We start from the raw sequence: 18,410 nt of genomic DNA on the forward strand, positions 1-18,410 counted from the left end.
CTAGATGCTTGGAGCGCAGAGAGAAGTCGTGAAGCTGTGACCTGTGGGACTGTTCCATTTCCTGTCTGGGGGAAGCATGGGCCGAGAGCCAGACAGACCATAGACACCAGGGAGGAGGCTGCTGCTTGGCTCTCACTGATGCCCCTGCAGAGCTAGAAAGCCTCCCTTTGGTCCTGATGCTATCTAGAACCAAAGAGTCACTCTCTCAGATGCTATACCTGGCCCAAGAGACTCCAGTCCAGGTCACCGATAGGGATGCTGGGTAGCCCGATTCTCTGTGCTGTCATCCTTAGAGTGTGCAGGAATGGCAGAAGGAATAGCGTGTCAGACCTAGCAGGTCATTGGGGATAACGGCTTGTAGCTAGAAGAACCAGAGGTCTGAGTCAGGTGTGACTGAAGTGGGGCAGGAGCTGGGCAGTTCATGCCTGCAATTCCAGCATTTGGGAGGCGGAGTCATCCTCAGGAGTAAAGCATTGCCACACAACCTTAATGGCCTAAGTTTGATCCCTGGGACCCACAAAAGATGGAAGAGGATGAAATAGAGCAGAAAGGACAGCGTGGTCCCACCTGAGGAGAAGACCCTAAGGTCTCGCCTCCTGGAAGTGAGACTTGAGTGCTACACGAGCCCGCTGGCGTGCTGGAGTCTGGGGTCAGCCGCTCCCATGACTCCAGTGAAGGGCCAAGGGTATCCAAGAAGAATAGGACAGTGAGAGACCAGCATGACTCAGAGACTCTGGCCGGTCCGTGGGTGTGTGTGTGATGCTTTTAGAACAGACCTGAAGGGGTTCAGGAGGGAGCTTCAGGGAGGGCACTCTGAGGTGAGCAGGGCTATACTCTGACCTCACCATCAGCCTGAGGTCTAGAGAGTCCAAGGAACTGAGAATGGGAAATGCCTGGAGAAGAGATAGGGTGTGGAATAAGAACCTTCAGGGACCACTGGTGAGATTGTGTCTCACTTGTAAAATAGTGGAGCATTTCAACGCGAGCCGAGCTGATTTGCTTGTGAAGAGGGCCCAAGAGGTTGCCAGAGGCTCTTGGGTCAGACAGATAAGGCTCTGCCCCAGGCATGGCCAGCGTAGCAGGTGACTTTGGATGAACTGCTCCCCAGAACAGAACCTCACTGGAGTCAGCTGTAGAATGGGTAGACAAAGCTTCCTTCGCATCAAAGGAAGTGCTGTTAGCTTTGAACAGAAAACGAGCTTTCATCCTGCAAGCTATAGGCTACCCACTTGAGGCCAATAGTATCTTCTAGGCCTCAGAAATAACTCGAGATGTTGTCAGGCGACAGGGAGCAGAATGGCCCTGAGGTGAGAACTGTTCCCTTGTGAGTAGTCGGAAGGTCAGACACAGCATGAGTATAATGGCTGAGCCATGATCGGACATCCAGAGAACCACTCACTGTCAGCAAGGGTGGCCCCACGCCCTCCCCCCTCCCCCCCACAACTACTCCCCCCTACGCCCACCCTTGCAGCCTCATTCTCATCAACCAAGAGTGGGGACAGACTGATGCTGGCTGGAGACCTCTCACCTCCCTGGAGATGGGGGTGCGGGGGTTCCTGGGATTTGTCTTCCTGTAGGAGGAGCACTGGACAGGTATATAATGGTGCACCCTTAAACTCCGAGCTCGAGCACTCGGGATGTCGTGTCGAGGCAGGAGGTTTACCAGTCTGAGGGCAAGTTGAGAGAGAAAGACCTCCCTAGGACTTGTGCCTAAGTGGCCAGAAGGGCTGAAGTTTGCACCATAGGAAAAGAAGAGCTGGGGCCAGGCCTCCCTGCGCCCGAGCTGCTGCAGGTGGGCATGGAGGGCTCTGCCCCAAGCAGCAGGAGGCAATGCTCCAGGTCTCTCCAGGGAGACTGTGCCTGCCAGTGGCTGGGGAGCGTGTGGCGTGTTCTTTCTCTGAAGCCTTGAAGCCGACCCAGACACGGTCAGGCATGAGGCCTGGAGGAGAAACGAAAGTTTGAGGCCAAAGAGGGCACAAAAGGACAAGGAATGGATCTTGGTGGCAGAATGTCCCTGGCTCCTGAGGGCGTGCATTATCCAGGGATTCGCTCTTGAAGAACCTCACAGAAGTCGGAGCCACCAATGGCGTATTTTCCTCGCTGGCTGATCTTTCTAGAAAAGGCCAGCGTCCCACTGTTCCCAGGCTGAGAACAGGATCTGCTGGAGATAGAATGGAGGGTGAGCTTCTCATGGCCTCCTGAGCCAGGCTGCCCATTGGGTGGATATCGGCAAGCCTGTGGCTAGTCAGCCAGCCCCAGCTAGGGCCATGGAGGGAGCGTGCCCTTGAGACCTTGGAGGTGAGCTGGCCCCTCATTCCTGCCATGAGCGTGATTGTTCTAGGTGCAGTGGTGTGCATCACTAGGTGGTTTGTTCCTGTACCTAGAACATCTCGCTTAACAATTGACAAGTGTGCCACCACGTACGGTGGCATCGCCTTTAAACCCAGCCCTTGGAGCCGGAGGCAGGTAGATCTTGAGGCCAGCCTGGTCTACATGGTGAGTTTGAAGCCAGCCAGAGCTACACAGTAAGATCCTGATCAAAAAGGAAAGAAAGAAATGAGGAATCACCCGTCGGACACCCCCTTCTTCCCTCCCACTACTTCATAAGAGGAAAAAGAAAGAAAGAAAGAAAGAGACAGAGAGAAACACCCAAGAGACCAAATAGAGGCTTTACACCCTCCTCCGTCCTGTGCCTAGAGGAAAGGACCCTCTCTCCCACTCCTGCATCTTCCATCGGGAGTGCCTGCTCTCAGGAGCAAGCGGCCGGCCGCGCAGGGGAGCGAGCGTGTGTCTGTGTGTGATGTGCCTTCATGCGTCACTCTATTTATGTTGTTCGCAGCCCAACGGTAGCGGCCAGGGCAAAGTCCCGGGGTCATTTTTGCTACCGCCGCCGCCTCCAGTGGCCAGACCTGTGCCCCTTCCTATGCCTGATTCCAAAACCACCAGCACGGCCCCAGACGGCGCCGCCTTGACTCCTCCATCACCTTGTAAGTGGACGATGAAACCAATACCACAGCGCCCAGCATCCCTGGCCCATCTACACGGTCTCCACTGCAAAAAGAGGAGCGCCCCCTCCCAACAAAGCCCCTACCCAGAGCGCCTCAGAGCCTCCTACCGGATGAGCAGGGTCGAGCCCTGGCCATGGCCTCCGGGCCTCAGTTACACCAGCCAGCACCCCATGAGCCCTGCCCACTGCTCCCAGCCAGGCCCTGGCCCAGGCCCCCCTGGGGGGCGGGAGGGAGAGTGCAGTGGGGCACTGGGCCGGGGGTGCTGGCGCGGGTAGGGGGGCGGGAGGCACAGCCATGCCATCTTCATGCCCGATTGCTGCTTTTGGTTTTGGTTTTGGTTTTGGTTTTGGTTTTGATTTTTTGGTTTTGTTTTTCAATTTTTTGTTGTTGTTGTTTTGTTGTTCCCTTACACACACCAAAACAAATTGAATGTGACCACAAGGTGATGCCACCGCCATCTTCTTTTTGCCTTGCCCCCTCACCTCCATCTGGCCCTTTGGGCCTCTGAAGATGCAGGAGGCTGCTTCCAATGCCTTCTTCCCTCCGTCTCTCATTTGGTTGTTTCTTCTTCTTCTACTACTACTTCTACTACTTCTACTCTCTTCTTCTTCTTCTTACTTCTACTACTACTTCTTCTTCTTCTTCTTCTTCTTCTTCTTCTTCTTCCTTTTTTCTTTCTTCTTTTTCCCCCTTTCCTCCCCTCTTCCTCTCCTCCCATCCCTTCCTTTCCCTCCCCTCAGTTCCTTTCCCAGGTTGTAAGTTCCAAGGAGAAGTGGGGGGCACTGGGTCCTGGCTTCATCTTTTTCTTCCTCCCTCTCTCACTCCCCCTCCCTCCCTCCCTTCTCCCCACTTCCTTTTTTCCTTTAAATCCAATGACAAATGTTGCCGAAGGGAAGAGAAGAAAAATCTAAGTGGAGAGCTAGACCCAGCTAGACCCGACGTGAAGGACAGGAGAGGTGGAAGGCAGGCGGCGCTGTCTTGGGCTGGGACAGGGGTGGGCAGAGCTCTGAGCTGGAACTGTGCGGGAGTGGGTGGTAGGGTGGCCCATGTCAACACTCCTGTCCGTTGGAGCTCTCTGTCCTTCTCTCCCGTGGTTTGAGTTCTGTCCCCCTCCCTGCTCTCTCCATGCCATCTTCTCATTTGCATATGCCATTAGACATGATCACAGTCACTGGAGGTGGGCAGAGTTGGGGAGGGAACCAGGCCGGGGCAGACCTCTGGAGAGAGGTGGACAGGAGCTGGTGAGCATGTCTGATATAGACAGGGGTGGCTTCCCAGGCAAACTGTGACAGTCCATTTTCCTCTGGGGACTGTTTCCCAACTGTCAGGTTCAGCTGGATACCCCAGAAGAGCTCAGGGGTGTTGGGTTCATTTTTCCCCTGGGGCACTGGACAGCTGCACCCCCCCCCCAGGTGGCTGAGCTTTGGGGCTCTGTCTGCGGCCTCTTTCTCTGTCACCTGGCCTAGCACACTGATGGGAAGAGAGTAGCATGTGCTTCAGCCTCTCTGCCATAGCACAAGTCAGGTGGCCAGGCCACAGGGTCTTTTGTGACCACTCCTGCTGGCTCCGCCCTCCACTGGACCCCTGTGAGTTCCTGAGCCACTTGCCAACCGATGGGACTGCCCAAGGTGGTAAGTGGTACAGCCCCTGGTGAGGCTGTGGGGCTGGCGAGGTGGCCTGGATGAGAGGGTCACCCAGCCAGGCTACTCCAGGCCGCCAGCTCCCACCTTTGCCCTTCTATAAGTAGAAAATTTAGGAACTCCACTGGTAAACCCGGTGGTAGCCATTGTCTCTGTAGGGGACAGAACTAGACCCAAGGGACTTCAACTGCAGCCTCAAGGGCCCTTCTTCACCCCAGCCTCTACAGGCTGAGACAGAGGGGTATGTGTGTGCTCTCGGCCAGTGAGAGGAAGGACTTGGAGCCTGACCTCCCCAGCTGCAGCCCCTCACTCTTCCTTCCTGCTGCCACTCTACCCTGCAGCACGCACGCACACAGGTCTAACCTAGTTTCTCCCTTTCTCAGCCGCCCAGAGAGGCAGTGCCCAGGTGGGTCCCAGAGCCTGACCTGGTCTCTCCCTCTCTCTGCTCCCCCGCTCCCCATAGCATTCACAACGACAGGCGCCTCCTCTGCCAACCGGTTTGTCAGCATCGGATCCCGGGACAGCAACTTTCTGAACATCCCACAACAGTCTCAGGTAGGAGATGCCTGGATGCACACAGAGGTGTGCACATTGGGAGCACATCGTGGGACGAGGGAAGAAACTGGGGAGTCTTGGGGAGGGCTGTTCGTTATGAGCTGCACACCCAGGCTTCTGCCCAGCCGAGCAGCCTCCCTAGGAAGAAGCCTCAGGCTCCCTGGCTAATCAGCTAATTGGATAATTAGCTCTAACAGCCCTGGACCTGGGAAAAGCAGCCTGAGGCCAGAGGCCTCTAGGCCATCCTGGTAAAGCAAAGATGAAAGTCTGAGGTACTAACTAGGAAGACAGCCCTATCTCCCGGATCTCTTCCTGTCCTGCCTAACCCCGGCCTTCCCTGTTTCTCCCGGTCTGGGTGGGGCAGATGAAGGTGGAGAAGGGACAAAGCAGGTCTGGTGGGCCGCATGCCCACAGGCTGGCATCAAGGGCAAGGCAGAGCTGGCTACAGGCCTGGAGGCCTCTCCCCTAAGTCCCCCTAAGTCCCATTAGGAGAAAGGTCAGGCTGCTGGAGTCCCCAGTCCCTACTGATACCACCCCTACTTCTTAAAAGAAGACGAGCCAAACTTGCCCTCCAGCATGAGGCCCCCAGGCCACCCGAGAACGCATCTTCACGAGTGCACACATGGGCATCTCGAGTGCCTGTATCCAGAAAGGATGAGAAGAGAAGCAGGAACCCAGGGTGCTCCAAGCACAGGGAGGACCCACCTCAGGAACCGGCCAGGGGCAGCTTTAGAGAGCCAGGGCTTTCAGAAAGAGCACACAAATGTTCTTCTTTTTGTAAATTTTATAAAAACACTTCCTTGCTGGCTTCCTCGGCCCTGGGAAATCCACCCCTGCTCAGAGCCTCAGGGCTACCTCTGCTAGCTCCTGCCCCACCCCGCCTCTGCAGAGGCCCCAGTCCAGAGAAAGTTTGGTGGATGGAAGTTTCGTGTGTGTGGTTGGAGGGTCTTTTCTTTTTCTTTCTTTCTCTTTTCCTTTAAAACACCACACACACACACACACACACACACACACACACACACACACACACACACACACACAACTTAGTCAAACTTCAGAGCTCCCTAGTGGTGAGGAGGGAGGAGAAGGGAACTTCAACCCCCTCCAGCCTCCCGCCCCCTTTCCCCAGAGTCACGTCTGACCCGTCTGGTTTCCAGGAGCAACCAGACATGATGTAACACCCAGATGAACTTGAACTTGGGGGTGTTGAGAAGAAAAACAATGGCTCTGAGCAGGGTCTGGAGCCAGCCCACTCTGCTCTGTGCCAGGGAGGCCGAGAAAGCCCTGCTGGCAGAAGGTGGGAGGGGGTGCCAGGGGAAGGGACAGCAGGCGGCCTCCCCTTCTCTCTCTCTCTCTCTCTCTCTCTCTCTCTCTCTCTCTCTCTCTCTCTCTCTCTCTCTCTCTCTCTCTCTTTGCCTTATGTCGCAGGTGGGGGAATGAGCCCTCCCCTGATCCAGTGCCCTGACTGCTCAGGTGTGTCTGGGGATTGTGGGGAAATGAAAGTTAGACACCCAGAGCAGGAGCCCTTGGGCCTGGGGGCAGGCAGAAGGCATTAGGGGGACAATCAGGAGTGGTTTCCACAGTAACCAGTGACTTTAGCTGGTCCTTGGAGCACCAGATGGAGACGGGACAATAGAATGAGGAAAGAAAAGAAAATTTTAGCAATTTTATCATTCCCTAAACAGTGCTTTTTAACTTAGTTTTAATCAATTTGGGGCCCGGGCTTGGAAAGCTGGGAGGGGTAAGCAGAGAAAGTTGGGTTGGCCTTGACAACAGACCCCTGCTCCCCAGGCCTGTGTAGAGGCCCTCCTAAGTCCCCATCCCACCCTTGAGACTGTAAAGCTGTATTAGTCCAGGAGTCAGCTCAGACCTTGGTGTGGTCCCCCTTCCAGTGTCCCGGGCGTCCTCCGACAGCCTGTGTCTATTAGGGAAGCAGAGCAAGGGTGGCTCCCGTGGCCTAGAGCAATGGCATAGAAGCCCATGGTAGCCATTCCTGAGGTCCCAGAGAACACCAGAGCTGGAAACCCAGAGCTCTGCTGACTGGCCTTCTTGCTTTGTGAGTTTCCACTTCGGCTTTCCAGACCCTTCCCTGGCCTTTAGTGAATAGACAAGTGGGCAGCTGCCCGAGAACCCACAGAGGGAGGCAGGTGCACATCCTGCCAGGTACCCAGCAGGTACTCGGCAGCACTGACAGGCAGCACCCTTTGCTGTTGCAGTCTGTACCCACATTTCTGGGTGTTCATCCACTGCACCTCTATCCTCGCCACTGGCCATCTGTAGCAATGTGCACTGACATTAATTAGAAAAAAACCTAGGGCTGGAGAGAGAGCTCTGTAGGAGAGCATTCACCTAATGTTCCAAGGGACTAGGCTCCATTTCCACACCTTATTCCAGAAGCCACATTTCAAGTGTTCACGTTCATAAACCATGCGAGCAGTGACTGCCTTGGGCAGCACATCTAGAGAAAACTCCAGAGGCTCTTTGAAGGTCGAACTTTATTTTGATTTACTTGTGCGTGTTTGAGCATCCACATGGGTGTGCGTGATGCTTAGATATGGGCGTGTGTGCCACTGAATGCATGTGGAGATCAGGAGAAGATGTTTTTCAGTCACTTCTCTCTTCCCACCTTTAGGTTTAGGGATCGAGGTCAGGTCCTTGCATGCTGGGACTGAAGGAGCAGGACACCCTTCTCCAAACCCATTGCTAACTCTTGTGTTTAATGACCCCCGTTTCACATGGGCGCTTAATGCAGTCCCAAACCAAAGCCTAAGGAACAGGGTCTGGCATGAGTTGATCAATATTGGTAAAAACAGTAATGTTTTTGCTTTTTAAAATAAGAGTTGGAACCCAGGGCCTCGGATATGTTAGACAAGGCCATACTCATAACCCCGTAGTGGTGGGGTTTCTATTTTTATTTTGTTGGAATTACTAGCAAGTTTCATCATGCCTAGGTCCAATAGTATTTTTTGTCTCTCTGAGTTTCGAGACAGTGTCTGACTCTGTAGCCCAGGCTGGCCTGGGACACACTGTGGAGCACTGGCTGAGCTCAAATTCCACACAGTCTTCTTGCCTCCGTCTCCTGCGAGCTGTGATTACAAGAGAAGCCACCAATTTTGGCTTCCAATAGTGTGTTTATTTTTGAGACAGGGTGTCTCAATGTAACCCTGGTTGTCCTGGAACTCACTATGTAGACCAGGCTGGCCTCCAACTATCAAGAGATCCACCTACTCGGATTAAAGTCATGTACTACCATTCCCAGCTCCAGCAGTATTTTAAATATTGGAAAATTTCACATGAAATTCTGCCTGGATCTCTGGCTTCTTTTGAAAAGTTGGCCACTCCAGGAGCCTGGTGCCTTCACCCCAAGTTAACGGGTTGGACACTACCTAGGCAGGGCACAGACATTCCCACGCAGCCTGCTTATGGTTGCGGCGCGGTACATGCAGCAAACAGGGCCATAGGACCATAGGCTCTTACCCACTCCCTACATTTGAGTTCTGTCGCCCGAGGGCTGTGACTATAAGCAGGTCAAGATCATGCATTCTGTGTGTGCCTGGCATCGGTGTGGGCTTGGGACAAGGAGGGAATGAAACAGCATCTGTGTGTGTGTGTGTGTGTGTGTGTGTGTGTGTGTGTGTGTGTGTGAGAGAGAGAGAGAGAGAGAGAGAGAGAGAGTGTGTGTGTGTGTGTGTGTGTGTGTGTGTGTGTGTGTGTGTGTGTGTTCGGCTCTGTCTGGTCCTGTAGGCCCAAGTCTATGACATAGAGCTCCAAGATGATACCCCCAGTTGCCATGTCAGGGACCCTCATTTTGTTGTGATGGTACTGCCAGGTATACCCAAGCAAAGAACAGGTCTGGAGAAGAGCCCTCCACTCCCTCTTGGGCAGGAAACCAGAGTCGAGCCTTTGATGGAGGGCGTTGCCAAGCAGCCAGCCCCAGGGGTCCACCCTGTGTATACTGTGTGTTCACTGCCAGCAGGGCCCTATATACGGGAAGGCAGCGCCCCCTGCTGGCTTCCCTAGGGAAGCAATATCCGCCGCAGGGTGCTTCAGGCTCCTTTCCCAGTCTGGTGCCCTAAAGGCCCAAGAACGGTCAGGGTGGGTGGGCTCTGGTCCCCTCCCCCAGGCCTGGCCCTAGTAGGAACTGAAGCCATGTGGTTCCCTGCCCCCAGTCTTTCAGCCTGAGGGACAGGACGTTGGCTGTAATGTACAGACGTGAATTTCTGCTTTTAATCCAAAGGGACAGAAAGAAAACTCAGCAAGAACTCGAGCCGGGCCACCCCCACCCTACTCCCCCAACCCCCGTGGATACAAAAGGCCCAGCCTGGCATCCTCCCCACCTTCCAGGTCCCACACAAAAACCTAAACAATTGCAAACATGGCCAGATCCCAGGTCTGTGCCAGTGCCAGCCATGGGGGTCCCACCCGCTGGGCACCGTGCCCACGGGAAGGCCAGCTGGACTCTTGCACTGGGGTCTGGGGGGGATTCCCTCAGAGGGTGGAGAGAATGATTTGGCTTCCTCCATTGGGGTCTTATGCTCAGCACCCTGGCCCTCCTCCTGAGCTCACTGTAGAGGTTGGGGATCATAGAGCCAGGGGGGGAGTGAAATGGGAGTTGGGACCTGCCCCAGCTGTTCTCACGGTCGCTTTTTTTTTTTCCTGGTCCCATTACAGTCCTGGTTCCTCTGATTAAGATCAACAAAGAAACAACAAAATTTTAAAAAAAAGAAAAAGAGGTTCCTCAAAAAGGGGGGAGAAGAAAATTTGAGACACGGAAATATCCCCCAGCCCAGCCCCACCGAAAAGCAAAACTTAGACGTCGTCAGCCACTCAGCCCTTCCCTCCTCCAGCCCGGGTACCCCTGCGTTCCAAAGCCGCCCAGTTCTGGGAGCCCTCGGAAGGGGTCTCAGCGGAGCTGTACACCAGCAGCCAAGCAGAAAGAAGCATGCTATGCGGACTCTGCTAAGCAGAGGACAAACAGAAAGAAAGGATGCAACAAGACTGCCTTCCTCCTACCCAGTCCGGCCTTCCCAGGAAGAAGCAGCCAGCTCGCTGGCCGGCCACCCCGGCAGTTCCTGGGGACCCCACCCTCCGCTGGACCTAAGCTTCCCTAGGAGCCCAGAGGAACAGCTCGTAAAGATAGTAGACATTCGAGCTCCCCTCCGGACTTCTCTCTCCTCCCTCTCCCTCTCGCCCTTCCTGGGAGCCTCTGCTCAGGCTTCTGGCCCCAGCTGCTCTGGATCAGGCGAGGGCGTTCCCGGGGTGGGCAAGGGATGCTCCTTAGAGCTAGCTGAATTCGGCCTGAGTCCAGAATGGATGGTGTTCTGCCACCCCATTTTGAACCGCCCGGGCAGTTCTCGGGCTGGACCCCCTCTGTACAGCACACAGGAAAGTCAGAATGCTCTGGACTGGACGCCCAGTCCGGCGTAGGCACCCTCTTCCACGCCCGCGGGCCGCAAGGGCTGCTGCCCTCTGCCACGCCCCTGGTGAAGGGAGTCGGCCCCAGGTCGCCCCGCACCCCAGCCCTGCATGCAGGTGCCCTCGCTCCGCCCCTCTGCCCTGCCCCTGCCCTTGCCGCACACAGCCCTCCAGGGGCCGGCTGAGAGTGGAGCAGAAAGGGCCCCGGAGCTGAGCGAGGAGGACAAGGCAGCCTCCACCTGCGCTAGGTAGGCGTCCTGCTCTCGAGACTTTGAGTTCCTGTGGAGGGGGGGGGTGTCATCCTTTTAAAAGAGTGTTCTGGAGCTTTCTGGTCCCCTTCTCTTCCCACCACACCCCGTGGCCACTTCTCCCTAGATTTTAGCTGTAATGTCTTTCCTCTTTATTTAGGGGTGGGGCAGTCATTGTTTGGGTCTTTCGCTGTTGCAGTTGGGAACTTCTCCTCTGTTTGAGCAACTTGGGAACAATTTCGTAACACACCACAGGAAGCAGCTCTCCTCCCAGCCCCCTGCCCCAGTAAGGGATGGTGGAGGCTTGTCCAGAGGGTCTTGAGAAGCCCCCTGGGAGGGAGGGGAACGCGAGCACGCCAGCGCCCCTGCAGGGTGACTGGGCCCCTCTGGCTTGTCTTTCTGTGCCTTAGTCCTCCTTCCCTGCATCTCCCCTCCCAGACCCGTTCTCAAGGCCTTGCGCCTCTCTCCGGTATGAAAACACAAAGCACAGGTCAGGATCCTCCGAAAGTCAGTCCAACATTGCACCACGTGGGGTGGGTTGTGGGCTTTATTTATTGAGAATCTAGTTGGTGAGGCTGCGGCCCTGAGCAGGCGAATGGCCGCTAGCAGGGAACTCGGGGCTGCGAGGCGGCTGTCCCGGCGCTCTGTGTGGAAGTTGAGCGAAGCCCTCCCCTGCGGCGTCGAGGGCCAGGCCGGGGTGGAGATCCCACGGGGGAGCCTCCCTGTGCGAGGGGAGGGAGCCCCAGGGTGGGGGGGCCGGGCGGGCCGGGCGTGACGCGCGGTCAAAGTGCAATGATTTTTCAGTTCGGTTGGCTAAACAGGGTCAGAGCTAAGAGCTAGCGAAAGAGGGTCCCTGCCCGGCCTCGTGCGCCTCTTCGGTCCGTCGAGGACAGAGGGCAGTGGGCGCTGTGGGATTACGGGGCGAGGTCAGAAGCTGCAGGCCAGCTGGGCCGGGGCCCAAGGTGCCCGGCGAGGTACCCTCGGGAGGACTGAGGTGGGGGTGGCGCTCCTTTCCCAAGTGGTGGTGTGAGGGGCAGGCAGGGACGATGAGGGCGACAGATGTGGGGACGTGTTTGGGAGGAAACAACCCAAAAAAAAATATAGGGAAATTAACCTTTTTTTTTTTGTTTGTTTTCATTGAACCAAGTGCAATGCATCAGAGAGTTTTTCCTATCTTTGTATGTTAAGAGATTAAGAAAAATTTCTATTTTTGTTGTAATGTCCTCGCGGCTCTGGGGACGCTAAAAGAACTGGGCCTGCTCTGCCCTTAGCGGGGATGAAAGCTGAGTGTTTTCCTTTTCCTTTTTTTTTTTTTTTTTTACTTTTTGATAGTTTTCTGGGTTTTTTTGTTTGTTGGTTTGGTTGGTTGGGTTTTGCCGTTTTCCTGCGTTGACGAGGATAATCTGGGGTTTTCATTTGTTTCGTCGTTCGGTTTCGGTGGGAGGGCTGAAGAAAACGTTCACAGTTTATATTTTAAAAACACCTCGACATTTAAAAAAACCAACACAAGATCAAAAGGAAAAGGACGAGAGAAAATTATTTTTAAGATAATTAAACATAAAAACCCTGGTGCTTATTACATTATAAAGTACGTTTTTAAAAAAAAACCCACAAACTATTATACATACGTTTATGAATCAATTAAATACTCTGCACTTGTTAGGAACACGCATATCCCTTCTTTGTTGAGTTTAACGGAACGGGACAGCGGCGTGCGCCCCGCGGCTGGGCTGCTCTGGCCGCGGGTCTCCCCAGGCGCCCCCTCCCCCTTCCTCGCCCCCTCCCCCTCCGGGCACTGGGGCGCGGCGGGGGTCCCCGGCCCCCTCCCCAGCAGAGGTCAATGCCAACGAACAAACGTCCCTTTTCCCTCCCTCCCCACTCCGAGCGCCCTTCTTTGAGCCAGACGCCAACTTGACCCTCACCAGCATTAATCAGGAGCGCGCTCAGCAAGTTGGTAGTTTCCTCCCCGACCCCTTCCCGCGTAACACCACTCTTCCCCCTCCCTCCGGGAGGTTCGATGCTCCAGGACAGGTCCAGCCATGCTGACAGGTCGATTTGCCCAGGCCCGCGCCCGCACGCACGCACGCACACAGCCCGGCACACATCCCCACCCTACCCTGCAACCAGCCCTGTCGACTGCCTTACACACCCGCCCCCGCGCTGGCCGGCCGACCTAGTGCCTTGTTCTCACCCCCGTGCTGGCGGAGCGGACGCCGCGCTCTGGGTCCCAGAGGGGCCGGGTGGCTCAGACGACCCACCGTTTCCCCACCCCGACCGTGCTGAACGGACCCCCCCACGAGAGAAAAATAAAGGAGCAATAAAGTTATGAGAACTTTGTCCCCCAATCGAGAGCCCTAGGGGCACCCTAGCCCCACCTCTGCTCCCCTCACCCCATCCACCCTCGGGGCGTCCCCCCCCCTGCGCAAGCCAGCTGGGGCCAGCCCCCGCTTTGGCCCCTCTTGGGAGATCCGTGCGCCCCACCAGCACCAGCATCGCGGACCGCAAAGGCCGCCCGTCCCGTCAAACAAGTTTCTTCTTAGGCTAAGAAACGCAGTATATACGAGTATCTCTATATATATAGTACTAATGGATTTGGTGTGCTTCCCCTTAGCGTCCCTTCCCTCTGCTCCTCTTTCAGCCTGGTCTCCCTTCTCTGCCCTCCAATCCCCCTCCCCCGTCTCTGCACTGAGATACATAAGAAACAAGGGTAGTTTACTGTCTGTTTTGTTTTCTGGGTTTTCAGTGTCCTAGCGGAATGCAAGTAGGCAGCCAGCCCGTCTGTCCCCTCTCCGCCCGCCCCGCCCCACCCCACCCCCGTCACTGCGCTTCTGTTATACCATCTTTGCCTGACTCTTCGGCTTCTCCATTGAATGGCTAATGTGTATGTGAAATAAAGAAATAAAGAAAAACAAATGCAAGAGTGTCTGCGTCTTTCTTGCCGCGGTTAACAGGATCATGGATCAAGCACAACCAGTTGGGCTTCACGGGGTAGGTCCTGCACACACTTGGCTAGGGTCTTCTCGCCTCCAGCAGGGGGCGCCGGTGAGGAGTGCGAAGGCTTCCAGACCTTTCTCTACCTCCCTCAGGACTTCTGGGATCCCATGGCTACTTGGCCTTGTTGATTCTCTGGTCTCGGCCCTGGCAAGAGGACACTGGCAAAGCCACTTCAAGTAGGCTCTGGGAAATTTTTCTTAAAAGTCTGGGGGGCCCCTGGCGTCGCCCAGTCACCCTCCCAAAGCTACAGAAAGTTTCCTCATCTGGGCGATCTGAGACCCTTTTACAAGGAGTTCACTGAGCAGCAGCTGAGGCGCCGCTGCCTTGGGTCACCGCACCTCAGGACTCAGGGCCGTCTGCTCCATCTTGATGGGTCGCACTGACCCATTTGGGTCGCCATCGCAGTCCCCTGGAAGCACGGGCTGCGAGCGGGCAGCCTCTACTCTGTGTCCGGCCCCGCAGCGTGCGTTGCCCTCCACGCCCCGGTGTGCAGGTGGCTTGCGGGACCCGGGCGCGCTGGGGCCGGAGGCCAGCACAGCCGCTTGGTCTCGCAGCAGCCGCACCAGGAAGCCGATGTACTTCATGGCCAGGCGCAGCACCTCGTTCTTGCTCAGCTTCCGGTCGGGCGGGTGGGTGGGCAGCAGCTTCCTGAGCTCCGCGAAGGCGCCGTTAACGTGCTGCTGCCGCCAGCGCTCGCGGCTGTTGGTGAACACTCGCCGAGCCACCTTCTGGGGTTGGTGCCCTGAGGACCCAAGGGATAGCGTCAGCGTAGAGAACAGAGGGCGCTCATTGCTGTCCCCACTGAACACTACCAGCGCCCATTGGGATTTGAGCCTAGACTGTGGGCTGTGTAGACATCAGGATTGCTGAGCCTGATTATGCCTTGATGACAATGACGCGATCCCTTAAGAAGTCTTCATTCTGTGGCTTCATTCTGAGCAAGTGTATTCCTGGGTTCTCAAAGGTCCTGTTCTTGCCTGCTGTGGGCCTGTGGGTGACTGGTGGCCTATCTGATGGCTGTGGTTGTGTGGGATCATGCCATGTGGTTGTGGCTGTTGTGTGTGTGGCTGGGGTTCTGAGGTTGACTGTGGTCTCTTAGCTCTGTGTGATCCTAATCCAAGGTTGTCTCTCATGACTGTTTTCAGGGGTTGGGAGTGTCTATCATCTTGTGGCTGCATATCCTATGGTGGCCATGTCTCTGGCTGTAACGCCTGACTTGTCAGGGACTCTTATAGCCTAGGCTGGCCTCTGAACTGGTTCTCCGGCCTCAGTCTGGATTACAGGGGTAAACCCCCAAACTAGGCTCAGTACTGTGGTGAACTAGGCTCATGAACTATCACTTGTGTTGGGGGTATATGTGTGCACCTTGAAAAATACCTCTCCCTGTGGCAGAGTACAGGCCAATCAGACATGAGCTGCAGGCACCCCACAAGTACACACACAGACATACACTCACCGTCAACCAAGTCCAGCTCACCATGGCTTGGTCTGCGCTTCAGTCGGCTGTTAGGGAAGATGCTGAAGGGTCCTGCTGGCCCAATGTAGACACTGTAAGGGGTTGTGGGTCATGAGCACCTTGTAGGCAAAGACCCTGACCCCCAAACCTAAGTACTGCCCATAGTCCCAGCAGTCCACTGACCTGTTGAGGAAGGGGTGAGGGTGGTAGTGCAGGGCCAAGGTGGGTGGAGCTGTACCCAAGGCAGCCAGCTGCAGCAAGGAAGGCCGAAAGGCACTGAGCTCTGTGGTGGGCATGGCTGCCCCTGTGGGCCTGGTGTGGCCCAGGTTTATCACTGGCACACCTGGAGGCAACCAGGGGTTGCACGTGTTTCTGTGGTCCAACTCCTCTGCAGGAAGGGGTCCAGGTGAAGCCGGCTTAGAGGGAGGAGCAGGTGCTGGGCTGGAGGTGCACACCATCTCTGTCTTCTCAGTCATGGCGGAACCCACCTCTGCCTGGGCCTGGGGTGGGCACATGGACTCCAAGAATAGAATGCTAACCTGTGGAAGGAAGGCCAAAGACCATCTTTTCCCCCACCTGTTTAACCTGAGCTTTTCAACAGAAGAGTACCTTGTGGAGAGAAGGGTATCGGGGGTTCAATAATCAAAGGTAGAAAAGTGGACCTAGAAAGTGCTAGGACATGAAAGGAAGGCCTCCTCCACACGAGGGGGGGGGGACGGGGTGTCTACCAGGTGCTAGGCAACGCTGACCCTGTGAGTTGTTTTTAATGGGGATCTTTCCCAGTCTCTGAGCTAGTTCCCATCTTTCAGAATCTCTCCTACCTGCAACTGGAAGTAAGATCAGGATCCCCTGACTAATCAAAGACCCCCTGAGGCCCCAAGATTCACCCTATGCCAACTCTCCGTGGCTGTTTCAGGGGCCTCTACCCTTGCTGAATGTTCCTCTTACTGGCAACCCCATCAGCACCCCACTTATTAACACATTTACTGGGCTCTAGGGTCTGGAGTATCCTGTCAGTCTCTGCCCTATTTACCTCAACTGGAGAAGTTTCTCTGCCCCCTCTCTTAGTAGGTCCCAGCTCTAATGAATGAATAAACGTACTAACAAACACCGAATACAGGCACAGACACTCCCTAACGTTCAAAGTGTCCTTCTTACCCTGTAGCAGTTCCCACAGCTTGGAGGTACTGGCTGTGTGGTCAGGTGTGTCAATCCAGGTCAGGAGGCCGTTTCCACTGTCCAATTCGGCCAGTGTGCCCCAGGTGGTCCCGTTGGGCCTCAGAGCTGGGCTGCGCCACCTCCCGGGCTCAGGAGGCCTGAGTAGCCTCGGAGGCGTCAGGCGTCGTGGTGGATACCTCCAAGAGAAAGTGAGCTGCTCCTGGACCGACCCGCCCTTTCCCCCGCCCCCGACAGCCTGGCTTCCTCCCTCTTACCCCCTGGCGCAGAGGCCAGAGGATGCTGGGCCTGTGCAGATAAGGGTCTGGCTGCCTGGCCGCAGCTGATAAGAAGCGGTGCTGACCCGGGAGGAAACCAGCGGGCAGGGATCACGGAGCGCGCACCTCCTGGTCCACCTCGGCCAGTCACCCTTTCTGCTCCCCCAGGCACTGGAAGACCCCAGCCCTCAAGAGCCCAGCGCCAAAGGCATGCAAAGGGGGAAGGAGACAAGGCTGCCTCTGGTGTCCTCTGAGGTTGGTCTGGCTTTGAACCCCACCCCCTATGCTGATGGGGTGGAAGGGGCCCCTTTCCGGTCCTCTGAGGCCGCATGACCCATGGGCCTCAGCCTAGTTCCTCTTTTTACACATCCCCCTGTGGGCTGCACCCCTCCCCTCCACACACACACACACACACCCAGGAATAGGGCTCCGGAAGGAGACAATTCTGGTAATGTGGCCTTGTGTCCTGACACCTTGGTGCAGGTGTTCTGAACCTGTAGCACTTATTTCCAGGCCCAGGAGGGTGAAATTCGTGTCAGAGCCCTCTAAGTTTCCCAGAAGCTGCTCCAAAGCTCCCCAAGAGGTGGTATCCCTCGCTGGCATGTATTCTGGAGTGAGCTTCTGAATTCTGGAAACCTAGGGACTGGAGAGGTGGCTCAGTGGTTAAGAGCACTTGCCCTTGCAAAGGACTCGGGTTTTGTTACAAGTATCCACACGTGGCTCACAAAACTAGCCCCAGTGCTTAACTCTGAGGGCACCAGACAAGCACATGGTACAAGTGCATGCAGGGAAAAGTCATACAAAAAAAACCAAAACAAAAAAACCTGAACCCTTAAATGTTGCAGAAATGCTGGAACCCCCGCTGAAAACTCCCAAAGGGGCCAGGCATGTTGGTAGAGGCCTTTGATCCCAGCCAGCAGTTGAGGCAGGTGGATCTCCAGTTCAAGGCTAACCTGGTCTATAGTGAGTTCCACTGGTTAGGGCTATGTGGAGACTCTGCTCCAAAGGGTGAAGGGGGCGGTGCTTTCAAGAAGAGCTAAACCCCAAGCACTACAGGACTGCTCCCCGTATCTGACTAATTGTTGGCACACCCCGAGTGGCTCGGTGGCCATGCAGACTCAGCAAAGTGCTGAAGCTGAAGCCCCAGTTACCCACCCTCCTGACTCCTTAGGCAGAGCTTGCTACAGCGGGCTTCCCTTTCTGGCTGGTGGTGAAGGGTGCATGTGCCAGGAGTCTGCCCCAGGACTCTCCCCTTAACGTTATTAATCCTCTACTCTAGGGGGAGGGGAGAGAGCATCTCCTCACTGGGTGTCCCAGGGCCGCCTGCCTGTATTCTCAGTGAGCATACTCCTACTGTGGAGCAGGCAGGACAGGAAGCACCTGGTCTGGAGCGGATGCACAGAATGCCTGGTTCCGGTGTGGCTTCCGCCACCACCTCACCAACTGCAGACAGCTGAGCCCAAGAAATCAGGCAATAGGATAGAGACTGCAGGGGACTTGCGGGTGCCGGGGAGGCAGGGGAAATGCCTGGAGAGTTGGAAGAGGGGAGGTAGCCTGTTTGCAGCTGCCGCCCTGTGGCCACCTGACGAACTGCTCTCCTGAGCTGCCAGATCAGTTTCCAGGTCAGACAGACATAAAGACAGGCAGACAACCCCCACTCA

At 55.8% G+C, this 18,410-nt stretch overlaps 2 protein-coding genes across 8 annotated transcripts in view; one reads left to right on the plus strand and one right to left on the minus strand.

Moving 5' to 3' along the window:
• The window catches only part of Nfix (nuclear factor I X), a 96,331-nt gene extending 82,547 nt beyond the window's left edge, over positions 1 to 13,784 (plus strand). For 4 of the 7 annotated variants that reach the window (XM_032887739.1, XM_032887734.1, XM_032887735.1 and 1 more), the window contains 3 exons: positions 2,840 to 2,987; positions 5,112 to 5,203; positions 9,875 to 13,784. In XM_032887739.1, the coding sequence (XP_032743630.1) occupies positions 2,840 to 2,987; positions 5,112 to 5,203; positions 9,875 to 9,889 (255 nt within the window). In that variant the 3' untranslated portion in view covers positions 9,890 to 13,784. The remainder of the gene's footprint in view (positions 1 to 2,839; positions 2,988 to 5,111; positions 5,204 to 9,874) is intronic. The other 3 variants (XM_032887738.1, XM_032887737.1, XM_032887736.1) reach the window with 1 other exon arrangement.
• Positions 13,780 to 17,156, minus strand: Lyl1 (LYL1 basic helix-loop-helix family member). The gene is made up of 4 exons (XM_032887741.1): positions 16,475 to 17,156; positions 15,500 to 15,855; positions 15,317 to 15,408; positions 13,780 to 14,602 (listed from the first exon to the last, which is right to left on the minus strand). Exons 2-4 carry the CDS (start codon positions 15,829 to 15,831, stop codon positions 14,190 to 14,192), a joined length of 837 nt encoding a protein of 278 aa, XP_032743632.1. The 5' UTR covers positions 15,832 to 15,855; positions 16,475 to 17,156; the 3' UTR covers positions 13,780 to 14,189.
• Positions 17,157 to 18,410: the final 1,254 nt, after the last annotated feature.

Source organism: Rattus rattus, chromosome 17 (assembly GCF_011064425.1).
Source record: "Rattus rattus isolate New Zealand chromosome 17, Rrattus_CSIRO_v1, whole genome shotgun sequence".
In the NCBI taxonomy this organism is placed as follows: domain Eukaryota; kingdom Metazoa; phylum Chordata; class Mammalia; order Rodentia; family Muridae; genus Rattus; species Rattus rattus.